Consider the following 23,660-nt stretch of genomic DNA (forward strand, 5'->3'; position numbering starts at 1 on the left):
TTCACTGACCACCTACTACATGCCGGGCAAACATAGAGTCTGCCGGTGGTCTGCCTAGGGAGGAGTTCTCTGGTCAGACCTGGTCCTTCTTGTCTCCCGGCTGCATCCGAATTCAGGACCCCAGGGGGATGGAGACGTTGTAAGGGGACACCAGCTACATCAAGGTCCCCCGCTGCCCTGCCGGGCTTGAGGAGGCATCGATGAGGATCCCTGGCTGCATCCCGCCAATGCCAGAGAGGAAGCTTTGTGCCAGGGTGGAGAGGAGGGCTGGGGTGGGGATGGGGGGGCCGGGGCTGCCAGATTAGGGCCCTGCTGCACTAATGGACGTGTCTCCTGTTCAGTTTCCTCTGCCGCATCTGCGCCTGCTTTATAAATGAGCCACATTAGGGTTATAAAACCAAGTCGTAAATACCGGCTGTAGTGCCGCAGAGAGTCAGAGCAGCCATCACCTGAGGGGTTGGGGGGCTGGGGGCCGTATGGTTAGAAGAGGGAGCTAGCAAGTGACTGGACCCACGGGCTCCCCTGTACCTTCTCTGGTAACCTCCACCCCCCCAGAGGGAGGCCTGGTCCCCCCATTTCACAGATGGCGGTGCCCGAGGTCAGGAAGGGTGACTTCAGACCTAGAGGTGGCTCCATCTGAAGTCTGTGCCCTGCCTCATCCCCCTCAGGTCTGAGACTGAAGCAAGGCGCTTGCGGCAGGGGTGGGGGAGCGGGGCATGGAGTCTTGCCGGTGCTTTGCTGCCCGCACGCCCTCGTGGCTCCACTTGCTCTCCGGCCCCTGGGAGATGCTGTCCCGCTCCCTGGGCGGGGTTTCACCTTGCAGTCAAGTGCGCCAGCTCCCAGACCCCAGGGGCTGCCAGTCTTCTACCTACACGGAAGGGGTCTCCCTGCCCAGCAGAGGGAGGTGGGCATGGACAAGCCCTGGGATCCTCCATGCCCTTCCCAGTTGCCCACCAGCCAGGGAGCTTCGGTCCGTCGTTCCCCCACACGGACGGTCTTCAGTTCCAAAATAAGGACAGTTGCAGCCTCGCTGAGCCTTTAATGAGAGAGCTCTTAGAGTTGTGGGGTCCTGGCTGGTGTCAGGACAGGATCCATCCGGATTCTCAGACGCGGGGATGCTCACCCTGTCCCCGAGCTACTCCAGCAGCAGGCCTTGTGGAGTCCTGGGCAGTATCCCAGATGCCAGGGGTCTGTTTATTGTGTTCAGAACTTGGCTCTGCCTCTTGCTAGCTCTGTGCCCTAGAGCAAGCTGCTTCACCTCTCCCAGCCTCAGTTTCCCCACATAGAAACCAAAGACTCCCATAAATACCCTACAGAGTTGTTGCAAGAGTGAGGTAAGCTGACTGTGTAAAGTACTAAAAACACAGCCCCTAATGCCAGGCGAGCGCTAGTCGCCATTTTCATGTGATGATGTGCACCTACTATGCGCTTGCCCCCTCCTGGCTGCTCACGCTTGTCTAGCTCTTGTGGTCCTCAGAACAGCCCAGGGAAGGGCGTTGACCTCCCTGCCGGCTTTAGAGACGAAGTACCGTGCTGGGAGTTAAGGGGCTATCCTGGGGCCCCACGGAACATGCTAGATGGAGCAGGACTCACACTTTCCTGCTGACTTCCCCTTTGCTCCCGCGGGCCACACACACACACTTCCCCTGGGACTGACTGTCTGGAGCCAGTGACAACCTGTGCACATTCTCAGAGCGCCTGAACCCCCCACCCTCACCCCAAGTCTTAGCAGGAGCTCCTGGGCCGCAAAGAGATGGCTTGTTTTGTTCATTCTGCTCTTGGAGAGCGGAGAACAGAGTGTCCCCTTGGCCCCTTTGGACATAGGGGGCTCCCTAGGGCCATGCATGTCCCATCGTGGCCTCCTGGGCTGGGGGCAGGTGCTTCCTGGGACCCCACCCCACTGGAGGGACTGGGGTGCTGGGACAGTGACAGGCCGTGGCTGGCAGTGAGGGGCTGGGCGGATGCACACCCCTGCAGTTTAATTCATTGTTCCCTCTGGAGCTTAGTGCCCCCCCATCGCTCACCCCAGCCATTTGATTGTTTGGCACTTGGTGTCATAAAGTCAATTTTTCCCAAAGTGGATAGTGAACCAATGGGCTGGCGCAGCCTGGTTTCCCTCCCTCCCAGCACTGGTCGTGGCCGGACCCTCTCCCTTCCTGTTTGTCTCACCTCGTGAGGCACTGTTCTTTCCAGAGAGGCCGGTGGGCCGGGGTTCCCATTTGACCCCTTGTAGGGGAGGAGTTGTAGCGGGAACAGCCTATCTGTGTTCCCAGGCTGTGCGGTTTTCTTGTCTGCTCTTAGGGTGGAGGGTGTGCATTTGGCTGAGGTGGGAAGGAGTGGGACAGAGACCGCCCCGAGGAGGGGAGGCTCCGTGTAAGCGCTGCTGGGGAGGTGGTCTCCCATGCCATGCTGCTGCCTGCCTTAGGCATTCAGAGGAGGAGGCCCCATGGGGGGGGGGCCAAGCACCAAGGAACCAGAGCTGGTGCAGCCGCCCCACCTGACCCCACCTCATGCCTCTGAGGGTCCTGGGTTGTCTCCCCACCTCTACCAGCCTGGCAGGCTGGGGCTGCCAAGGGCAGCTGTGGCTTTAGGGCAAAACTGGGTGCTTTGTGATCCATGCCAGCCCTTCACGCCCTGTGGCATCACCATGGGAAACCAGAGGGAGGCTTAGTAGGTCCAGTTCAGCAGACACTGGGGAGGGCTCGAGGGGCGTCCTGGCCGGGACCATCCATTCAGCTCTCCGGGCCACCCTGACATCTCTGTCTGGAAAGAAGGAGAATCACCCAGGGTCAGAGAGCTAGGACTGGTTCCAAAGCACGACCTGGTAAGAGCTGGGGGATGGGGAAACTGAGGCCCCAGGAGGGCCAGACCTTGCCCGGGTCACAGAGGGCATCCCGGCTGGTCTCCAGCTGCTCACCGCACCCCCCCCCACCAGCCTCAGCCTCATGAAGCCCACCCTCCCTCCACAGGCACGGATTCTGGCAGCGAGGTGCTCCCCGACTCCTTCCCGTCGGCACCGGCTGAGCCCCTGCCCCACTTCCTCCAGGAACCCCAGGACGCCTACATCGTGAAGAACAAGCCTGTGGAGCTGCGCTGCCGTGCCTTCCCCGCCACGCAGATCTACTTCAAGTGCAATGGCGAGTGGGTCAGCCAGAATGACCATGTCACACAGGAGGGCCTGGATGAGGCCACGGGTGAGCCTGCCCCACTTGTCCGGTCACCACCAGGGCCCAGGGGTGCCAGGGACGCTGGGTCCTGGGCCTGGCTCTAACCTGGGCTCTGTGTGAGACTTCACATGGCCATGGCTCCCCTGGGGCCTCTGTTTCCCCATCTGGGATTCATCCTGGATCCGTATCTCCCCAAGCATTGGCCACATGTCCCTGTCTGACTTTGCGCTACCAAATGAAAAAGCACAGAGTCCTTTTCTCTCTGTCTCCATCTTACATCAGGAAGCAGTTGGGGGCGACGGGGCGAACGTTCTTCACGCACACACTCACGCTTGCACACTCCAGCACCTGCTGTGCACCCTGCATAATGAGGAGGAGCTGCCCCGTCCGCAGCCCCGGCCCCCAGACATACCCAGATTCCGGGACCATCCTTAGTGTCAGAGGGCCTCTGGGTTTGTGGGAAGTGATTCTGTTCCCATTGGTAAGATGCAGCGTCTCCTCCTCCAGCTGTGTTCGCTTTGAAGACGAGGTTGGTTTTACTAAGTAGAACACCATGGAGGTGGCGCTGGGACAGAGCCCAGATCCCAACAGGAAGATGTACGCAGGGTCCCGGGCACCCCCAGAGGTGCCCCCGAAGCCAGATGGGGGCTTCCGTGTCCCCAGGCCCCTCAGAGGGGGTCCTTTCCAGGGCTCCAGGGGACCACCGCTGCTGGTGACCTACAGGTGGCCAGTGCCAGGCAGCCCCAGCCAGGCCCAGGTTCTGGGGGGCCTCTCGCCTCACAGCCCACCTCTGCTTTGGTCTTGCTGCCACCACTTCTTCCCTCATCCTTCTCTCCCCCCTTATTCAGCCCTCTCCTGTTTCCTTCTGTCTTTCCCACCTCTCCCTTTTCACTCCTGTGTCCATCTTCCTTCCCCATGTTTCTCGGTCTGTCTCCCCCAACAACATGCTCTCTCTCACTCTCTCTCCTTTCTCCCTCCTTCCAACTTCTATTTTTCTGGGAAAAGCTCGCCGATTTCAGAACCACCCAGGCTTAAAAATACACCCCAGAATGTACTTTAATGCCACTCAACTGTGTATATTAAAATGGTAAGTTTTAGGTTATCTATATTTTACCAACATTTTGAGAGAATTTTAGAAAACAGATCTGGAGTCTCATGCTCCCCCAAAATCTAAAAAATAAAATAAGGAATTTTTATTTTTTTTAAAAAGATTTTATTTATTTATTTATCAGAGAAAGAGAGCACAAGCAGGCAGAGTGGCAGGCAGAGGCGGAGAGAGAAGTAGGCTCCCTGCTAAGCAGGGAGCCCGGTGCGGGACTTGATCCCAGGACTCTGGGATCATGACCTGAGCTGAAGGCAGCGGCTTAACTGCCTGAGCCACCCAGGCTTCCCAAAAAAGGAATTTTTAAAAGAAAGAAAAAAGAAATGTACCCCAGCCACCCCCGTGGCTGCGTGACTCTGGGAAGTTCCTCACACTCTATGAGCCCCACTTCCTGTCCTTGTAAACTGGGACATTAACGAAGGTCCCCATGGGGGTGGAACATGGTGGGGCCTGCTCAGTGTTGAGCGTAGTGCCAGGACCCAGCAGGCACTCAGTAGACCCCATTTCTTCCATCTTCTTTCTGGCTTTTTCTTGGCCTCTTTCCTCTTGAAACTTGCCCTTATTTCAGTGTCCCCCTGAGGCCCTCTGGCCCAGATCAGAGGTCAGCGGTTGGGGTCCAAACCAAGCAGAAGGATGGTGTACCCCGCTGGGCCCTCTCACCAACCCTGCAATTAGGAGTGATTGTAACAGCACGGCCCCTACTCCCCCTGCTACCAGGCCCATGAGTGCCCCCTTCCAGCGCTGTGGGAAAACCAGTCTGGGCAGGGAAAAAGAACTGAACAGCCCAGTCATGCTCTGTAGGGTACTTTCACAGCAGGTGGTGGGTGGGCCAGGGTCAGAGGGGCCTTCCCTCCAGAAATGAGGCCTTGCCCAAAGCTGATGGTGACTGGGGGTGCATTATGTACAGGGGGAGACAGAAGATTGAGGTTGAGGCCAGGATTCAGACCTGCCCAGCCACCCAAACCCACATTTGACCACCATGCCACAGTACCACGGAGAGTACAGTAGACAATCCTACCCTCAAGGGGCTCATCAGAACTCATGTGTAAGCATGAGAGGAAGAACTGGGACATGTGGCAGGGAAGAGCAGCAGCTTTGGGGATTCTGAAACAGGGGTAGTCAGGAAGGGCTTTCTGGAGGAGGAGGCTTTGCAGTCCTCCCACAGGCTTTGGGGGAAGAGCTTTGGATGGGCATCCTAATCTAGAAGGGTTCACTCCTTTTCTGAGTATAAGGGGCTTTGTCAACGGTTGGTAGGAGAGTGATGGATCCTGTCTGGGTAGGCTGCTGGATCCAGTATCCAGAGAGGCCTCCAGGCCCTAGTAGGGAGCTGTTGAGAGATCGGAGGGCTCCCAGGAAGAGGGGCCTCCCACCATCTCCAGCTCTTAAGCAGAGAGAGGCCACATGCTGTCTTCACATATTTGTGGAAAACCTTTTCTGTGCCAGGTTGTGGGCCCCAGCAGTAAACAGAGCAAAGCCCTGCTTTATTCCCCTGCAGGAAATAATAATTAACACAGGACCACATTCAGTAGATGATACAGTTCCAGAGGGTGGTCAGTGCTGTTGGAAAACCAGGCTGGGCAGGGAAAGAGACCTGCACAGCCCAGTCATGCTCTGTGTGGCACTTTGACAGCGGGTGGGGGGTGGGCCAGGGTCAGAGGGGCTTTCCCTCCGGAAGTGAGGCCCAGGTGATGGTGATTGGGGGTCCATTAGGCACATGGGGGCCAGAAGAGAGTTCCAGCCAGGGAACTGGGTGTGCAAAGGCCCTGTGGCTGGTGGAGGGAAGATGCCCAGTGAGGCTGTAGCAGACAGACAGTGTAGGGCCTCACAGCCACGTGGGGGATCAAGGTCTTTGTGTTGTGAGGACTGGAGGCACAACCAGGGGAGTGACCTGGCTTTGTGCATTTTGCAGAGCTCACCCTGGCTTTAGGGCAGGACGTGGCTGGCATGGGACAGAGGGTTTGCATTAGCCGGGGCAGTCTCCAGGGGAGTGGCATTGGTGGCTCTGGACAGGGAAATAGATGGAAACGGGAGGCACTTGGCAGAAGAGAAACAGATGTCCCGGTGCCATGTCCCTGCTTCCCATGCTCAGACCACCCCCCTGCTGACATCTGTCTCCCCCTCTCAGGCCTGCGGGTGCGGGAGGTCCAGATCGAGGTGTCACGGCAGCAGGTGGAGGAGCTGTTCGGGTTGGAGGATTATTGGTGCCAGTGTGTGGCCTGGAGCTCCGCCGGCACCACCAAGAGTCGCCGGGCCTATGTCCGCATCGCATGTACGCCGTCTGACACCCCCACCCCAGTCCCCCGGGGACCCTTCCCTGTGCCTCCTGGAGAGGAAGTTCCTCTGTGGGGGCATCTCTGGCTGAAGATGCCCACTGCAGAGACCTCAGGGCCTGTGAGTGCCCGCTGAGCAGAAGCTTCTTAGACCCAGAAACGGGGCCACCTCTGGCCTTGGAATTTCTAATGGCCCCTATCGCCTACTTCTGTATAAAGGAGCTGCCTCCACGTTGTTACATGCTTACCATCCCAGAGTCAGGGAGGGAAACCTATTCCACCAACTCCACCTGGGAGGGCCCCCAATTTGGCAAAGAGGCTATGCCCCCAAGCCCCTTCCCTTGGTGTGCACTGCCACCTAGTGGCTAGAGTTGGGCACCTCAGGCTTCAGTTCCCCCTCACTGTGCCTGGTGACCAGCTCCTCTTGCTTCTCCCAGATCTGCGCAAGAACTTCGATCAGGAGCCTCTGGGCAAGGAAGTGCCCCTGGACCAGGAGGTTCTCCTGCAGTGCCGCCCACCGGAGGGGGTGCCTGTGGCTGAGGTGAGTGGGGACAAGAGGAATACCAGGCGTGGCAGGGACCAGCCAGACGTGGTATTCACTACCAGCCATGGTGCCTCCCAGAGCTCTCTCCATTTCATAGATAGGAATGTCAAGGCTTGAGACAGAAAGTAACTACCACCTCTGAAGAATTTGGCATTCACTAGACCCTGCCTAGGCATAACCCCGAAGCTGGGGCAGAGCTGGGGCCAGATCCCCAAGGGCTACTTGAGTTGATCCCAGGCTCAGTCTCTTGCAAGGGAAGTGCCTGTGGCTGAATCCTCCTTCCCCACCCAAAAGCCAAAGCCCCGCTTTATGGACACTGAAGGGTCTCATAATGTATGGGTATGAGCATGGATACACTCCATGGGGCCTTTGCCTTAATGGCAGAAGGCACGCGCTGCTAGCTAATGCTTATTTGTACTTACGGGGAGCTAAGTTCTCCCACTCTCCACACTAATGTGTTTAATCCTTGCGACAGCCCTGTCTGGTAGATGCTAATAAATGCTGCCCTCTGACTGATGAAATTGAGGCTGTCCAGCTAGTGGGTGGTTGTCACAACCCCTGGGTTCTGTACTGCTCAGCACAGTGCCTGTCCTGTGGAGGGCCTGCCTCACCACGTCACCGCCGTGGGCGGACATGGATAGAACTTTTGTCCTGGTTATGGCCGGGTGTCCTATCCCCTTCACAGAGGGCCCCCTCCCCGGGATGCAGGTGAGTAGGCACTGGCCCTCACGCACCCCTTCCAACTCCCCTCCTCCAGGTGGAGTGGCTGAAGAATGAGGACATCATTGACCCCACCCAGGACACCAACTTCCTGCTCACCATCGACCACAACCTCATCATCCGCCAGGCCCGCCTGTCAGACACAGCCAACTACACCTGTGTGGCCAAGAACATCGTAGCCAAACGCCGAAGCACCACTGCCGCCATCACTGTCTATGGTATGGGCCCATGTGGGGGCAGCCTAGCCAGGGGCGCCGGAGAGCCTGGGCCATCTGCCCGCCTCACCAAGGCCTAGCGAAGAGGCCAGCAGGGTGCCAACGGACAGCTGGGAGGCTGAGGCCCAGCAAGGGGAGGTGCCTTTACCAGGATCACACAGCAAAGCTAGCAGTCAAGTCAGGCACTCTGGGCTTGGGCTTGGAACAGGGCCCAGTCAGTATCCTCATTCCTCAGCCTGGTGTCCCAGCAGAATGAGAAACCACCACCTTGGCCTGTAGGCTATTTCTTGCTGTTCCCTTGGGCATAGGGGGTCAGAGCCATAGCTGAGATGCTTTGAGTGTGCTAGAAAGAACCCTACATCTGGTTTTATTACCGGGTAGCCTTGGGGAAGCATCAGCCCTCTCTGGACCTTCATTTGCTTGTACAATGAGGTTGGGGATAGAGCTTGACCTCCCGGGTCCCCTCTGGAGCTGACGGCTGCAGCCCAGATCTGTCCCCAGTGCTACAGCAGGAGGGGTGCACTTAGGAAAGGCCAGGCCTCAGCAGAAGAGCCTCATCGGGGCTGGAGATGGGGTTAGGGGACCCACAGGTGGCAGAGCAGGGCCAAGCAGGTGACACCGCTGCCCTTGCAGTGAACGGCGGCTGGTCCAGCTGGGCAGAGTGGTCACCCTGCTCCAACCGCTGTGGCCGTGGCTGGCAGAAGCGCACTCGGACCTGCACCAACCCGGCACCGCTCAATGGAGGCGCCTTCTGTGAGGGTCAGGCCTTCCAAAAGACCGCCTGCACCACTGTGTGCCCAGGTAAGGCCAGGGGCCGGCCGGCATCCCACCTCCCCCTCCACAGCCCCACCCTGGTTCCCAGCCCTCCTTTCTGTGCCCACGGGGCTGCCGCACTGGGGCTGGCCGCTCTCTCTCATTGTGGGGGGTGGAAGATGCTTGTCCTGGGGCCTCTGCCCTCTCATTCTGTGCAGGCTGCTAAAGAGACAGACACAGAAGCTCTGAGCAGCCGTCTGAAGGGTGGGCTCTCCTGCCCTCCAGGCTGAGGGTTCTCGGTGTCAGCCCCAGGGCCTGGGTCCCAGGCTGCCTGGGGTGGGAGGAGCCTGTGCGCCTGCCCTTGACCTAGACACGTCTTGACCGCCACCCCTAATCCTGCAAAGGCCCTCTCTTCTCCTCTGCTCTTCACGTCACTCTGTGCGTCCCCGTCTGTGGGTCCCCTGCTTGCCTGGTTTTGTCCGGGCTCTTGGGTTTCTGTGTGTTTGCCTTGGGCCTGAGTCCCCTTGAGGGCCCCGGGCTGTGTCTGAGAGAGAGAGAGAGGAGAGAGAGAGTGTGTGTGTGTGTTCATGTGTGTGTTAGTGTTCTGTCTGCCACCTCCCTCATCAGTGCCCCGGCCCCGTGTCTGGGGGTGGGTGTTGCCATTCGGCTTGCATGTCCGGGGACCCTGTCCTGCCATAGTGCACATGCGTGGGTGCGGGTGCGTTGCTGCATTCTGCATCCGTAACCGCGCGTGCCGTGCTCCATGCTCCCGCAGTGGACGGAGCATGGACGGAGTGGAGCAAGTGGTCAGCCTGCAGCACCGAGTGTGCTCACTGGCGCAGTCGCGAGTGCATGGCGCCCCCGCCCCAGAACGGAGGCCGAGACTGCAGTGGGACCCTGCTCGACTCCAAGAACTGCACAGATGGGCTCTGCGTGCAGAGTGAGTCCTCGGGACGCCAGGGCCCCGGGGTGTGGGCTTGAGCCTGATGGAGGGGGGTCCCCCTAGGCCGCCCCAGGTCTCAGGTGCCGGCCACAGTGGAGCAGCCCCTGGGGCCTCTGCCCACCCGCCCACGTGCATCATCTCATCTGCGCGTTTCCTGTCACCTCTGCCATCCTTTCTCCGCCACCTACGTCATTGTCTTTCCCTTTATTTCCCTCGACAGATAAGAAAACTCTAAGTGACCCCAAAAGCCACCGTAAGTCCCATTTCATGGCTGTCCTCTTTGTTCTGGGGGATCCCTGGCTCTCCTAAGCTGGCTTTTCCAGGGTGTGGGGTGCAGGGCAGTGTGGGAGACAGGGAGACTGGAAGGTGCCCCCTCACCCACCCTCCATGGGGTCCCCCACCCTGGTGCTGCACATGTCACGGCCTCTGTCACATGCAGACACAGGGAGATCCACAGCTGACAGAAAGGACTCTGCCCCAACCCTCCAGTGATGGGAGTTGGGTCTCAGTGAGGAAGGGGCTTACCTGGGGATCCAGGTGGGATTTGAACCTAACTAGTTATGTGGCCAATGCTGGTGCTTTTAGCCTTGTGCCCTCAGCTTCCTTTCTGTGACAGAGCCAGCACCCAGGCCCACACTGTCCACCCGGAGCCCCACACTGTACCCCCAGCAGCAGGACTAGATTCTCCAGGAAACCTGCTGCCTGCCGTCAGCACCAAGGGGCTAATCGGCTTCCTCCCAGGCTGTGCTTTGGTGGCCCCAGAGCAGTAAAGCAGCTCAGGTGGATTGGCCTGTGACAATTAAACCATCATTCCCAAATAATTCCAGAATCATAAAATCAATAGTGAGGCCCTGGGCCTGGCTCACAGTGGTCATGGAGAACATCAGGAGGCAGAACCAAGCTCTGAGGGCCTCCTCCAGCTACTCTCCCAGGGCGCCAGGATCCTCTGGGGAGCCCAAAAATGAGGGCCACTGAGGAGAGGTGGGGCCAGAAGGTGGCAGAAATGGGAGGACACTGGGACTGAACCACCTCTACCTCTCGAAAGCTCTGTCTGCACTGGGGAAGTGGGGCTTGGAAGGGAAAGCTGGCAGGGAAAGCGGGCCTACTTTTCTGAGCTCCCCCCCACAGGAGGGGAGATGGGACATGTACTTCTTGGAAGGGAAGAGCAGGCATTTTAGCTCTGCCTGTGTGCTGTCCTGCATGGTAGCCACTGGCCACATGTGGCTCTTTCAACTTCCTGTGAACTTAGTTAAAATTAAATACATTGCTTAAGACTTTGTTCCTCAGGGACACCGGCCACATTTTAGTCATTCATTAGCCACATGTGGCTAGTGGCTGTCGTCTGGGACAACACAGAGAACGCTCACGGTTGTGGAAAGCGGGGTCGGATAGCACTGCTGTGCAGACCCTGCCTCTAAACCCTGACACCTTCCTGCCTGGCCTACATAGAATTATTTGCAGCTGTGTAGCAGCCCGCCTGAGGGAGGGAAGTGTGGCTGTGGGTGGCCTCCCTGAGCCCCTTCCTTCCTCTCCACCTGCTCACCTCCTCTCCACCCCATCGCCTTGCATCTCATTCCTTCCTCCTGCTTCCCCTCGGCCTCCAGGCCCCACCCGGCTTAGGATGCAAGTTGAGCTCAGGGAGGGCTGCTTGCTGAGAGTTCTGGGCGCTGGGACCTCCCGCCCGAGGGTGGGCTGCAGGCTGTAGCGGGGCTCTCAGTTAACCTCCTGGCTGGGACAGGACAGACTGAGCCACAGCCCTATCCTCTTCTCAGCAGTGAGCCATGAGTTCACTGTTGGGACGGACTACAGGTCATTTTGCCTGTTTCTGCACGGGGTGGGAAGCAGGGCAGGGATCTTTAGACCATTTTACTTGCAGACACCGATGCACAGAGCGGTTCAGGCTTGCCTGAGGTCCTGGCCAGTTGTGGCAGGGCTGAGAGTAGGAGCTAGCATATACAGCACAGATCTGTCTTGGGACCTTGGTCTCTGCCCCGGGACCTGGGTCTCACACCATCCTCCTGTGCCCACAGTGCTGGAAGCCTCGGGGGACGTGGCGCTGTACGCAGGCCTTGTGGTATCCGCCTTCGTTGTCGTGGGTGTTCTCATCGTGGTGGGGGGGGTGGTGTACCGCCGCAACCGCCGGGACTTCGATACTGACATCACTGACTCATCCGCCGCCCTCACTGGTGGCTTCCATCCCGTCAACTTCAAGACCTCGAGGCCCAGTGAGCACCTGGGGATATCTGGGATGGGGCGGGGGGGGGGTGGTGGCAGATGCCCGCTGGGGCACCCAGAGAGGCACGACAGCCAGCCAGACCGGCCAGACCAGCCAGACCACAGTAGGGGCCCTTCTCCCTCCCAGAGTTTTTATAGACTTTGCTCTACAGATAACTGGATGAGCGTAGATCAGAGTGACCCAGAGAAGGGAGGGAGTAGCCTGGGTGGTGGGTCCCCAAAGCTTCCTGCAGCGGATGGCAATTGAGCCTTTGGCAGCTGGACATTTGGGTGGGACTTGGCAACAGGAGGGCCCCCAGCAGGAGTAGAGGATGGGAGCAAGCCAGTAAGGCACCGCTGGGTCTGATCATAGCCCCAACCCCTGTAGACAATCCACAGCTCCCGCACCCGTCGGCGCCTCCGGACCTCACTGCTAGTGCCGGCATCTACCGAGGGCCCATGTATGCCCTGCAGGACTCAGCCGACAAGATCCCCATGACCAACTCACCCCTGCTGGACCCCCTGCCCAATCTCAAGATCAAGGTCTACAACTCCGGCACCACCGGCTCTGGGCCAGGCCTGCCGGATGGGGCCGACTTGCTGGGTGTCCTGCCGCCTGGCACATACCCTGGCGATTTCACCCGGGATGCCCACTTGCTGCACCTGCGCACTGCCAGCCTCGGCTCCCAGCAGCTCCTGGGCCTGCCCCGTGACCCAGGGAGCAGCGTCAGTGGCACTTTTGGCTGCCTGGGTGGGAGGCTCAGCATCCCCGGCACAGGTGGGCTCCTGCTCTGCTTGCCTTTCAGCCCAGGCTTAGCATGTCCCCTCTAGGCATCCCTCCAGCAGCCCCTTCCACCGATAGAAAATAGGACTTCCCTGATCCTATTTCTCAGATTGGAAACATGAGGCCCAGGGAGAAGAAGGGACTATGAAAGAGAAGACGTGGGACCCAGACCTTTCTCTGACCCACTAACGCAGGGGAACCTTGGAGTAGCCGCTCTGTAAAGCTCATCTTTTAAGTGGGAGAGAATAGCTCTTTGTAGTTCCCCAGACATACAGAGCAATACCGGAAGGGCAGGGCTGCCCATCTCAGGCTGCAAAGCCATCAGCTGATAGTGTCCCAGTGTCACATGGGTCTGGGGCTGGAGCTGTCACTGGGGCCTTCTGACTTTGAGTCTTTGCCATCTTTGTACCCTGTCATAATGCCAGGGGCCCCCGTGTTATCAGACAAACCCCCTGCTGTCAGTGGCCTGGGCTGTCCTTGTACCTAATCCCCAGAGCTGTTCTCTGCACCTCTTCGTTGACCACCTGGATTTCAGGAGATGGCTTTCTCCCCTTGACCTAAGCAAAGAGCTACTCCCCCACCCCTGTTCTAAGCTCTTAGACTCCATCTAACTCCTCCCTGCTGACCTCCCTCTCCCCCTAGGAGTCAGCCTGCTGGTGCCCAATGGAGCCATCCCCCAGGGCAAGTTCTATGAGATGTACCTCCTTATCAACAAGGCAGAGAACACCCTGTGAGTAGAGAGACCTCAGTTCCAACCTGGGCTGCCCTCCTCCTCTTCCTCTTCCTCTCCCTCCTACCTGTCCACCCTGGGTTCAGATACCACCATCCCCCACTCTGCGCCTGATCCTAAAGCCAGAGGTAGTCCTCCAAGGAAGACACTGACAGACCTTATTATCTCTACATTTATATCATAAAAATCAGCACCACAAATCATGAAACTGAAAGGCAATTGACAGAGTAGCTACGTTATGACAGAAGGTTAATATCCTTACTATGTAAAGAGGCTTTGAACATTTCACTGCAAGAAGGGTCAGAGGATATGAAGTGATTGACACATAGTCTCTTTGACGCACACACCCTCACACACACACACACACACACACACACACTCCAGTAGATTATGAAAAAACGTTCAGCATAATTTGTAGTCTGAGAAATTATGATTCAGCCATGAGATAGTAGGAGTTTTTTGCTTTTTTGGAATTTACAGATTTTTTTTCATGCAATAAAAGCTGCATATTGACAAAAGTGTGGGGACTCCCCCCCACCCCGTGCATGCTGGCGGCAGCCTAGACTGCTAGCCCCTTTCCAGAGGGCAGTTGAGCAACACTTGTTCAAAACATCCTAAGAGTACAGAGCCTTCGAAAACGAGAACAGAGATATGAGTGTGAGAATTTTGCCTGAACAACAGAAATCTGAGAACAATCTTAAGGCATATGCCATCCTTTTGTCTCTCCTTGACCCATGACCTCCGGGAGCCCCAAGGGGTGGAGATGTGACTTCAGCTTCCCAGGAGCCAGGGCAGAGGCAGGAGCCCCACACCAGTCCCAGCCCTTGCTGACCTTCCGGCCTCCCCTCACTGCCTCCGCCCTGCCCTCTGCCATCTCCCCAGCCCGCTTTCAGAAGGGACCCAGACAGTACTGAGCCCCTCAGTGACCTGTGGGCCCACGGGCCTCCTGCTGTGCCGCCCCGTCATCCTTACTGTACCCCACTGTGCGGAAGTCAGCACCGGCGACTGGATCTTCCAGCTCAAGACCCAGGCCCACCAAGGCCACTGGGAGGTGAGGAGCTGAGGCTGGGAGGCCGGGTCCGCCTTCTGAACCTGCTCTAGGAGGCCCCCGAAGCTGAAAGAAAAGACGCTTTGCTGCTGGCCCTGCGTTGGTGGACCTCTCCATGGCCTTGACTGTGACCTGTGTGCCTTACCCTGTAGGAGGTGGTGACTCTGGACGAGGAGACACTGAACACCCCCTGCTACTGCCAGCTGGAGGCCAGGTCCTGCCACATCCTGCTGGACCAGCTGGGCACCTACGTCTTCACGGGCGAGTCATACTCCCGCTCGGCAGTCAAGCGGCTCCAGCTGGCCATCTTCGCCCCCGCCCTCTGCACCTCCCTGGAGTACAGCCTCAGGGTCTATTGCCTGGAGGACACACCCGTAGCCCTGAAGGTAAGGCCCAGCACTGGCACACTGGGCGTGTGTCAGCCCCGTCCAGCCAGCTGCCTCGTGCCTTCCTGTATCCCCTGCCCCAGAATCGCGGTACCCCTCTTCCACCATCAGCCTCATAAACCCGTCATTCGTTATTCAGACATTGAAATGGCATCACACCCCGAGATACAGAGAGGAATCAGGCACAGTTCTGCCCTCACCAAGCTCCAGGCTAGAGGAGGGGGAGACAGAGAGGGGGCTCCCTGAAAGAGGGCGAGGGGAGCATCCGCCTGGGAAGGGGAGGGTCTGAGAGGGCTTCACGGCACATTTAGCCTTAGACCTCTGCTCTGAAAGCCAAGTAGGGGTGCCAGGCAGAGAAGGCTGAAGTGCCTTCCAGTAGGCAAAGCCGCGAACGCAAAGGCAGGTATGTCGTTCCTTGTGACCGAAGCCTGCAGGGGCTGTGCGTATGTGACGGAGGGAGAGAGATGGGGCTGGAGATGAGGGCGGGGCTCAGCTCCCCAACAGCCTTGGGATCTATGTTCAGGAATTTGGGATCTATCTATCCAGTGGGCAGGGGCATAGGGGCAGTGGACACCTGTACACAGGCACTCTTTTGAAAGCCCCTGAGCTATGCTGCGGGAATGGGTGGCCAAGAGGCAGGGAGGTCAGTTGAAAGCTTCACCTGGGCCCTGGACATCAGGCAAGGACAGTATCGAGGACAGGGGGTTGGCTACTGTGTTAGTAGAATAGATAGAACCCAGTGACTGATGGGATGAGGGGCAGAGGGGAGGGGTCAGGGCTGACAGCCAGGTTCTAAGTATATGCAAAAGGACAGACAGTCCCCTGAATGAGGGAGGGGTTGTGGCAGGTGCCAGTGGTTTGGGCGGAGAGATCAGAAAGGTGAAAGGGTCAGATTTGGGCACATAGTGCCTGATGGTGGCAGGTGTGTTTTAGCACCCTTCCCCCATCCCAGCCTCCAAGTCCCTGCCCATTGCCTCCCTAGTCCTCCCCCGAGTTCCTAGGACCTCAGGCTCATCCTAACACTCTAAGAACACAGCCCCTGAGCCCCATGTAAACCTCTGCCTTCCTTCCATCCTTCTGCAAAGCCTCTAGTCCCTTTCCTATAGCTCCAGGCCTCCCCCTACCCATGGTGTGTGGTCTCCTCCAGCTCCTGTCTCCCAGTCGCTTGTGACTTGTCCCAAACTCCAGTCAGGGACTAAGGCAGCATAGGCGGAAAGGCCTCATGGGAGAGTGAGTGTCTTCTGCCACACCAGGCTGGTCTGAAATTCCAGAAGGCCCAGAATGGGTTGGAGGCTCTGGCAAATGCTCTTGTGGCCTGCATCCCTCAGGATGGGGGCACTGGCCGGGGTCCAGCTTTGGTTGGAGAATGGAGGGAAGGTCAGGAGGGAAGCTGCCACATTTTTGTTTGATGGCATTCCTTATCTCTTCGGTCCCTATCTGTCCGTCCATCCATTCGTCCACCCATCCATCATCCATCCAGCTTGCTTCCCGTCTATCTGTATACTCATTCACTCAGCAGTCCATGTGTCTGTCCAGCCATCACCAAGCATCTATTCATCTTTCCTTCCATTTGTCCTTCTGTTTATATACCCATCCGTTTGTATATCCGTCTGCACGTCCATCTGTCTGTCTGTACTTATGCGTCTGTTTATTTATCTATTCATCCATATATCTGTCCAGTTATCTCTAAGTCCAGTCACTTACCCATCTGTCCCACTATCTGTCCATTCATCCATCTGTTCACACAGTGTGTCTTCTCTGAGCGCTTACCAAATGCCCAGGCCCGTGCTTCGACGGGTCCCTGCCCTTGGTCCTGTAGCCCGGCTCCCACGGCCCGCCTGTGTCCCCAGACCCCCAGCTTGCAGCAGGAAGAACCCATTGGCCAAGGGTGATGGGCTCCCCCTTCCCCTTGCCTGCCGGCCCACAGGAGGTGCTGGAGCTGGAGCGGACGCTGGGTGGCTATCTGGTGGAGGAGCCCAAACCCCTGCTGTTTAAAGACAGTTACCACAACCTGCGCCTGTCTCTGCATGACACCCCCCATGCCCACTGGAGAAGCAAGCTGCTGGCCAAGTACCAGGTGAGGGATGGGCTGGAGGGCTGCAGGGAATGAAGCTGGGGAGGGGGAGCATGTGAGGGGCTGCCCAGGGAAGACCAGTGCTCCCCCATGCCTCCCCCCGCCCTGTCTCTATCTCCTGCCCACCCCACTCCACGCTCCTGGTCGTCCTGAGGCGCAGCCCCACCTCGGTGCCCACCCCATCGCGCACTACCGTCTCTAAGAGTGCTCGTGTCTGGCAGACCATGCAAAGGAATCTCGAATAGTCCCCTCCCCACGCCTCCACCCATCTGTGCAACACCATTAAGTGGGCAAGGCTTCCAGCCCACACATACGTGCGCAGGTGCACACGTACCCACACACAGACTCACGCATCCACACCAGGGCCTTCTCCCTCATATGCTCCCTTTCTCAGCTGAGGGGCCCTTGGCCAGCTCTTCTTCCCCATCTGGAGGGAGAGCCCTGCATGGCCCCTGAAAAGTCCCCGTGCTCCCTGACCCTGGCCTCGTTACTGGCCTCTGCCTCCCGTTCCCTGCAGGCAGGGCAGACTAGCCTCCCATCCTTGACCCTGCCGCCCCTCCCTCAGGAGATCCCCTTCTATCACATCTGGAGCGGCAGCCAGAAGGCTCTACACTGCACCTTCACCCTGGAGAGGCACAGCCTGGCCTCCACTGAGCTCAGCTGCAAGATCTGTGTGCGGCAGGTGGAAGGGGAAGGCCAGATCTTCCAGCTGCACACCACGCTGGCCGAGGTGAGGCCAGAGGCCAGACACCCTGTGGGGCCGGGGGTGCAGCGTTCAGATCCCCGTGCTCCCCCCCCCTCAGCCAGGTGGGGAGTGCTGTCTCCTGTAAAGATGGGTCTCCTTCACCTCCCAAAACTGAGCAGGGACCTGGGAGTCTTTTGCTCAGAGCTGCCACCTACCGAGCGGCCAGTGCTGTGCTTGGCAACACAGATTACCTCACTAGAGGTAATCACTAAACACCTCACTAAATTAGAAAGCGGGTCTTAGGGAGGACAGAGACCATCCACCTCGGATCCAGTCAGCACTTGGCCCCGGCCTGTGGTCCTCCGCCACTGTGAATCCAGACTGAGGTTAACAAAACCCAGGCCACCTGGGACAATAGTGCTAGAACCTCCTTGCAGCTCAGTGTCAAGAGCACTGGCTACGGGCTGAGACCCCGCTCTGCCCCTGACTTGGCATTTGACCCTGGGCAAGTCCCTTCCCCTTTCTAGACTTCATTTCCACACGTGTAAAAGTGGCTCTGGATGGATTAGACCGTGGCTGAGGCTCCTTATGGCTTTGTAATCATGATGCGATGTGTTAGCCCGGGCCCATTGCATGAGCATGGTGTGCCCCGAGGGCTGGAAGCTGGGCATGCAGCTGTGTCCCTTGGAAACTCCCAGGGGAGGGGGACTTCGACTGAGCAGCTGGAGCCTGCCCAGAGCGTTGGGAGTGACCGGAAGCTCCATGAGCTCCCAGTCTCCGGGCAGGAAGGTTGGAGGGACAGATGACAGTGGTGTGCATGGGGGTGGGGGGACTCTGCCCCTCTCACCTTGCCCCCCCCGACCCTTCCAGACACCTGCCGGCTCCCTGGACACCTTCTGCTCTGCCCCTGGCAGCACTGTCACCACCCAGCTGGGGCCATACGCCTTCAAGATTCCACTGTCCATCCGCCAAAAGATCTGCAACAGCCTGGACGCCCCCAACTCACGGGGCAACGACTGGCGTCTCTTGGCACAGAAGCTCTCCATGGACCGGTGGGTGTTGGGCCAGGTCCCCCCAGCGCAGCCTCCCTTTGTCTCTAAGGCGTAGGTGGGCCAGGCTCCAGAGCCTTCCATCCATGGCAGATCAGGAGCTCAGCTCAGGTGTGCTAAAGCCTTGAAGAGCACCCGCTCTGGGTGCTGGCCTGTGAGAATCCGGGCAAGACAGGACACCAGGTGTGATCACCATCTGCACCCCCCTGCCCAGGACAGAGCAGGTGTTCTGGAAATGTTTGCCCAGTGACAGAGTATATTTTGGTGTCAAAGCCCTTCTGGAGAACTTAAGTAGCTCTTCTGGATAAATACAATGGCAACAATCGTCCTTATTATTGCATTATACTTACTGAGAGACCCTTTAATACACCTGCACTGAGCAGATGCCGTGTACAAGACACCTTACTGGAAATGGGCTTTGCAGAGTATCTCAGACTTTGTTCCTGCTCTCGGGAGAGTGTGGGGGACAAGACAAGCAGGGAACGGGTGTGGGACGAGCAAAGAATGGAAGGCTAGGTCTGGACAGACTCTCCTGGGGCCAGTGTCTTTCAGTGGTAGTACTCACAGGAGTGAGACATGATGAGCAGGACAGTTTCCATTTTAGAGAGGAGGAGACTGAGGCTCAGAGAGGAACAGTGGCTTGCCCAGGGCCACACAGACCCCCAGCAGAAGGGTTAGGGGTCAGACCCAGGACTGTGGGACGGCAGAGTCTTCCCATCTCCCGGTGCTCTCTCCATTTCCAAGCTTCGGGGAGGTGCCGGGGAGCCCAATGGCCTTCTCCTTCCCTCCGCCAGGTACCTGAACTACTTTGCCACCAAAGCGAGCCCCACGGGTGTGATCCTGGACCTCTGGGAAGCTCTGCAGCAGGACGACGGGGACCTCAACAGCCTGGCGAGTGCCTTGGAGGAGATGGGCAAGAGTGAGATGCTGGTGGCCATGGCCACTGATGGGGACTGCTGAGCGGCTCTGGAACTGTGGGCTGGGAGGGCAGGCAGGAGGCGGGCACAGGGAGACCTGGGGCAGCCTCTTGAGAGGCGCTGGTGAGGCCTCTGCTGCCCCCTGGCTCACAGCCCGAGTCGTCCCCTCCTCCTCCCCTGGCCCAACTCCAGACCGAGACCAGCCTTAGCAAATCCATGTACTCCGTTGTCCTGAGGACCCCAGTGCTCCTTCTCCACCCCCTGCTGTCCCTTCTACCCTCAGATCTCTGTGCAGGAACCACCGTGAGGCAGCTGGGGGGGTGGCCAGGAGGTGGCCTTCCCCACTCCTTCCACCCCACCTGCCACCACTGCCCCGGGAGCTCTGGGTCGCATTTGTCTTCGTTTCGTCCTTCAGTTTCTGCCTCAGTTCCTGGTTTCTCCCTCCCCCCTGAGCCCTCTTCTCCTTTCACACCATTTTCCTCTTTGAAGAGTCAAGTACAATTCACATGAATTGCTTTCTCCTGTCCAAAGCAAAAAGGAAAAGGAAAGGAAGAAAGAAACTTCAGACCGCTAGTCAGGCTCCAAGAAGAAAAAGAGCAACACCAAAACCACAAGGGAAAAGAAAAACCCAGTTTCTTAGGAAACGCACATGATTTATTATCCAGATATTTGGATAAGTCCTTTTTAAGAAAAAAAAAAGAAAAAATGAAAAACAACACACACACAAAAAAAATAGAAAACTCTTGAGTGTGGACGCGTGTGGGCTTGCTCGTGGTTCTGGCTTGAGTGAGCGTGTGTGCGTGTGTGTGCGTGTGTGAGAGAGATTTTCAGGGAGAGAGAGACAGAACAGGGCACACCTTGCTGCTAAAGATTCCATCTTAGACTAACTCCTACAAGGCCTCCGTTTCCCCAGTTGTACAGGGTCAAATGGGGTTTTAGCCACGGTACCGTATTTCCCTCTAAAATCTTAAGTAGATGCTAAATCTATAGCATTTAGATGCTACGGGTGGGGGGGTCCTCCTGCCCACCCACCTCCCCAGGCAGATGCCCCACAGGCTCCCTGGGCTCTGGGGGAGTCTGGATTAAGAGGGCCTGGGGTGGAAAGTGTGGACAGGCAGGGCCAGCTATGAGCCAGGGACAGTGTTTCCAGTGTCCCTTTCTATTGGCTCCTGGAGAAGGGGTGGGGCCCAGAAATGGGGCAGCGGGAGGTAGAGTCTCCTAGGGACACTTCTCTCCTTCACCCCGGGGTGGGACCAGCCAGGTCACCCCTCCACCCAACAGGCTCTAGACTCTGGGGGGGGCGGGAGCACACTGGCATGCCGCTGATGCCCAGGAATCCAAAAATTGTCCTTCCTCAGCCTCAGCTGGCTGAGGAAGTTCATCTATAAAACAGAAGGGATGGGTCAGAGGGCTTGTAGCCACAGAAGCCTGAGCTTCCGGGGCCGCAGTGTGGCTTTGAAGAACCTATCAGCTGTCAGCCCCGTAGGCCGGGAGGCAGGGAGGTGGGCGCCCAGCAGTGCTCTACGCACCATCCCCACCCCAGGGGAGGAGGCCCTGGGGAGTGCTGTTTTCCAGCTCTGACCTCTGCCGGCACTTTGCTCAGCCCGGTTCTCCGCCTCCCTCTGCAGTCTGGGGCGTCTTGAAGTGAGCTTTGAATGGGCAGAGTTGCCAGACTGGGGGGGAGGCTATCAGTCCCTCACCAGCCTGCACCGGGGTGCTCCAAGGGGCTATCCAATCTAGGTCCCTTTGTGACTGGCTGACAAGGGCTAGGACCAGGCTCTTACAACTGGCACAGAGGCCTCATCATGGGCCTCTCTCTCCTCCTCAGCCCCCAGGGCAAAGCCAGTTCCAGCTCCCTGCCCCAACCGCTCTGGGCGGGCCCCACCCCAGGGCTTGCCTGAGCAGGTCCATGAGCAGCTGCTGGGACCAGCCCAGGCTTATCCTGGCCTTTGAAGTCCTGGTCTCCTGGGAGGAAAGCAGGTTTGAGAGCTCCAGCCCCAGTGGGTATCCCCAGTCTACTCTTCTCTGCCGTGGGCTCTGGGCCTTATGGGGGTTTTCAGCACCTACGGACTGCCTTGGGGGGTAGCTGAGCCATGGGCAGACAGAGGCCTGCTTGGTTTGAGAGAGGATTTCATCTGTCAGGGCTGCTGAAGGGGCCAGGCCTGCATTCGGGGTGGGACGTCGACAGCTCTTGACCCCAGTGCCTGTGTGGTGTTGCCCCAAAGGCAGCGAGCCTCCCCTGCCAAGGGTGACCATCCCTTGTGGGCTCCGTGTCCCCGATGCCTCCTAGCCTGAGCTGTTCAGGCCTGTGTGACATGAGGCCTTGACAGCAGGCTGACCAGTGCCCAGTCCGGCTCTAAAATGCTCCCCCTGGGCAGCCTGGAGTCCAAAGACCAGCACTGAAGCTCCAGCTGTGCCATTAAACTGCTGTGTGACCTCAGTCATAGGACTGCCCTCTCTGGGCCTCATCTTCTTTTCATACCTGCAGCTACCGTCTGACTCCCTTTGGGTTCTGACACATGGTCGCTCTAGGGTTCTAGTGGGAACCCTAGTGGGTGGAGGTTGGCCGAGGTCTGCAATGCCCCTCCTCCCCTCCCTGCCTGCTCAGCACCCAGGGTGGGAGCTCTCGGTGGAGGAGGCCAAGGCCAGCACCTCACATGCCATTTCTCAGCTGACTTCCAGAAACTGTGTACCAGGGCCTGGAGCACAGAACCAATCAGCTAGAGCCTCCTGGGAGGGCTCAAACTGTCCAGCTTTATAAGAAACGCCTGGAAAGGGTTTGCGGGTTCCATCCATCAGTCCTCTGCTGAGGCTGCTGTGGCCACATCCCCACACGACCCGCCTTAGGAAAGGATCAGGCTTTCTCCTCTTATTCAGGCCTAAGCGGTTGCCCCACATGACCCCGATGCACCACAAGCATCAGATCAGGAGCCCCCGAGAGGCTCGCAGGGGCCTCAAGTGGGTGTTGGTGTCTCTCATCGCTGGGATGTGCTTGCACATGCATGCGTGTATGTGTGTGTGTGTGTGCCCCCACCAGGAATATGTCCCCGCCTGGGTGCGCGTGTGTGACCTCTCTGAGTCCACAGGGTCAGTCGGTGTATCTTCTACGTGCCTCTCCTCTGCCTTCTCTCGCAGAGACCGGGATCCTCCTGAGGGTGTGGGGACCTCTCTGTCTCCTGGACAACCCAGGACCCTCTGGGCCCCTTTCCCCAGCAACCAGGCAGCTGAGCCGGGTCCCTTAGTATGCCCTCTGAGGGAGGGTGATCAAGGGTTTGGGTGCAGTGAGCAGCCCTGTGGGGGGGTAAAAGGGTTGGACCCCCTGCCTGGGCCATGGCCATGTTTCTGTGTCCCGGGGATGTAGGGCCGAGGGGATGGCCCAATCCCGCCGCTGTTTATTCTGTAAACTTCAATCTGTACATAACGTTTAGCATTCCTATTGTAACAAAATTAATTTTTACAAAATAAATTATATTTCCTAGTCTAATAAAAAAAATCCGGTTGTATTCTATTGTCTTCTTGACTGTCTTTCTATTAGCAGTTGGGATGACATTCCTGCTTTTCTCAAAATTCCGTGGATTTGGGATCAGGGGCTCACTGTCAGAGCTCTCTGAGCTCCTAGAAGCAATCAAGCTCAATGACTTCATTTTACAGAAGGGAACACAGGCCTAGAGAGAGATGAGGACTTCTCTGTGGTCACATAGCAAGGTACAGCCTGTTCTGGATCTGGATCTCAATCCCTGCTCCCCGGTCAGCACCCTCAGTGCATAAGTACTTACAGAATATGTTCAGGGGTCATTTGAGCCTGCTGTGGGCTAGGTGATAGGTGGTGATAGACGGCCATGAGGCCCCCAGCATCTCTTTCTGTCTACAAGAAATGCAGAAGGGCAGAGGCTGAGAGTCAGTTTAGAACACTCGCCTGGAACATGAGGGGGCATGCAGAAAGGGATTGACAGGTGGGCTGGGATCACGTGACTTTGGACCAAGGGCCGCTATGCATGGTTGGGCAGGTGACACACTGGACAAGAATATCGTTTCTAAATATCTAAAGGGGAGAATGAT

The 23,660-nt window shown here is 57.8% G+C and overlaps 1 protein-coding gene across 2 annotated transcripts in view; it reads left to right on the top strand.

Annotated features, from left to right (window-relative positions):
* The window catches only part of UNC5B (unc-5 netrin receptor B), an 81,135-nt gene extending 58,041 nt beyond the window's left edge, over nt 1-23,094 (top strand). Inside the window, exons 2-17 of one of the 2 annotated variants that reach the window (XM_047702593.1) lie at nt 2,970-3,194; nt 6,395-6,538; nt 6,977-7,080; nt 7,841-8,021; nt 8,652-8,819; nt 9,547-9,711; nt 9,935-9,967; nt 11,745-11,939; nt 12,317-12,706; nt 13,355-13,442; nt 14,325-14,493; nt 14,643-14,876; nt 16,804-16,953; nt 17,516-17,680; nt 18,506-18,687; nt 19,479-23,094. In XM_047702593.1, the coding sequence (XP_047558549.1) occupies nt 2,970-3,194; nt 6,395-6,538; nt 6,977-7,080; nt 7,841-8,021; nt 8,652-8,819; nt 9,547-9,711; nt 9,935-9,967; nt 11,745-11,939; nt 12,317-12,706; nt 13,355-13,442; nt 14,325-14,493; nt 14,643-14,876; nt 16,804-16,953; nt 17,516-17,680; nt 18,506-18,687; nt 19,479-19,644 (2,759 nt within the window). In that variant the 3' untranslated portion in view covers nt 19,645-23,094. The remainder of the gene's footprint in view (nt 1-2,969; nt 3,195-6,394; nt 6,539-6,976; nt 7,081-7,840; nt 8,022-8,651; nt 8,820-9,546; nt 9,712-9,934; nt 9,968-11,744; nt 11,940-12,316; nt 12,707-13,354; nt 13,443-14,324; nt 14,494-14,642; nt 14,877-16,803; nt 16,954-17,515; nt 17,681-18,505; nt 18,688-19,478) is intronic. The other variant, XM_047702594.1, reaches the window with a different exon arrangement.
* The last annotated feature ends 566 nt before the right edge of the window (nt 23,095-23,660 follow it).

Source organism: Lutra lutra, chromosome 14 (assembly GCF_902655055.1).
Source record: "Lutra lutra chromosome 14, mLutLut1.2, whole genome shotgun sequence".
In the NCBI taxonomy this organism is placed as follows: domain Eukaryota; kingdom Metazoa; phylum Chordata; class Mammalia; order Carnivora; family Mustelidae; genus Lutra; species Lutra lutra.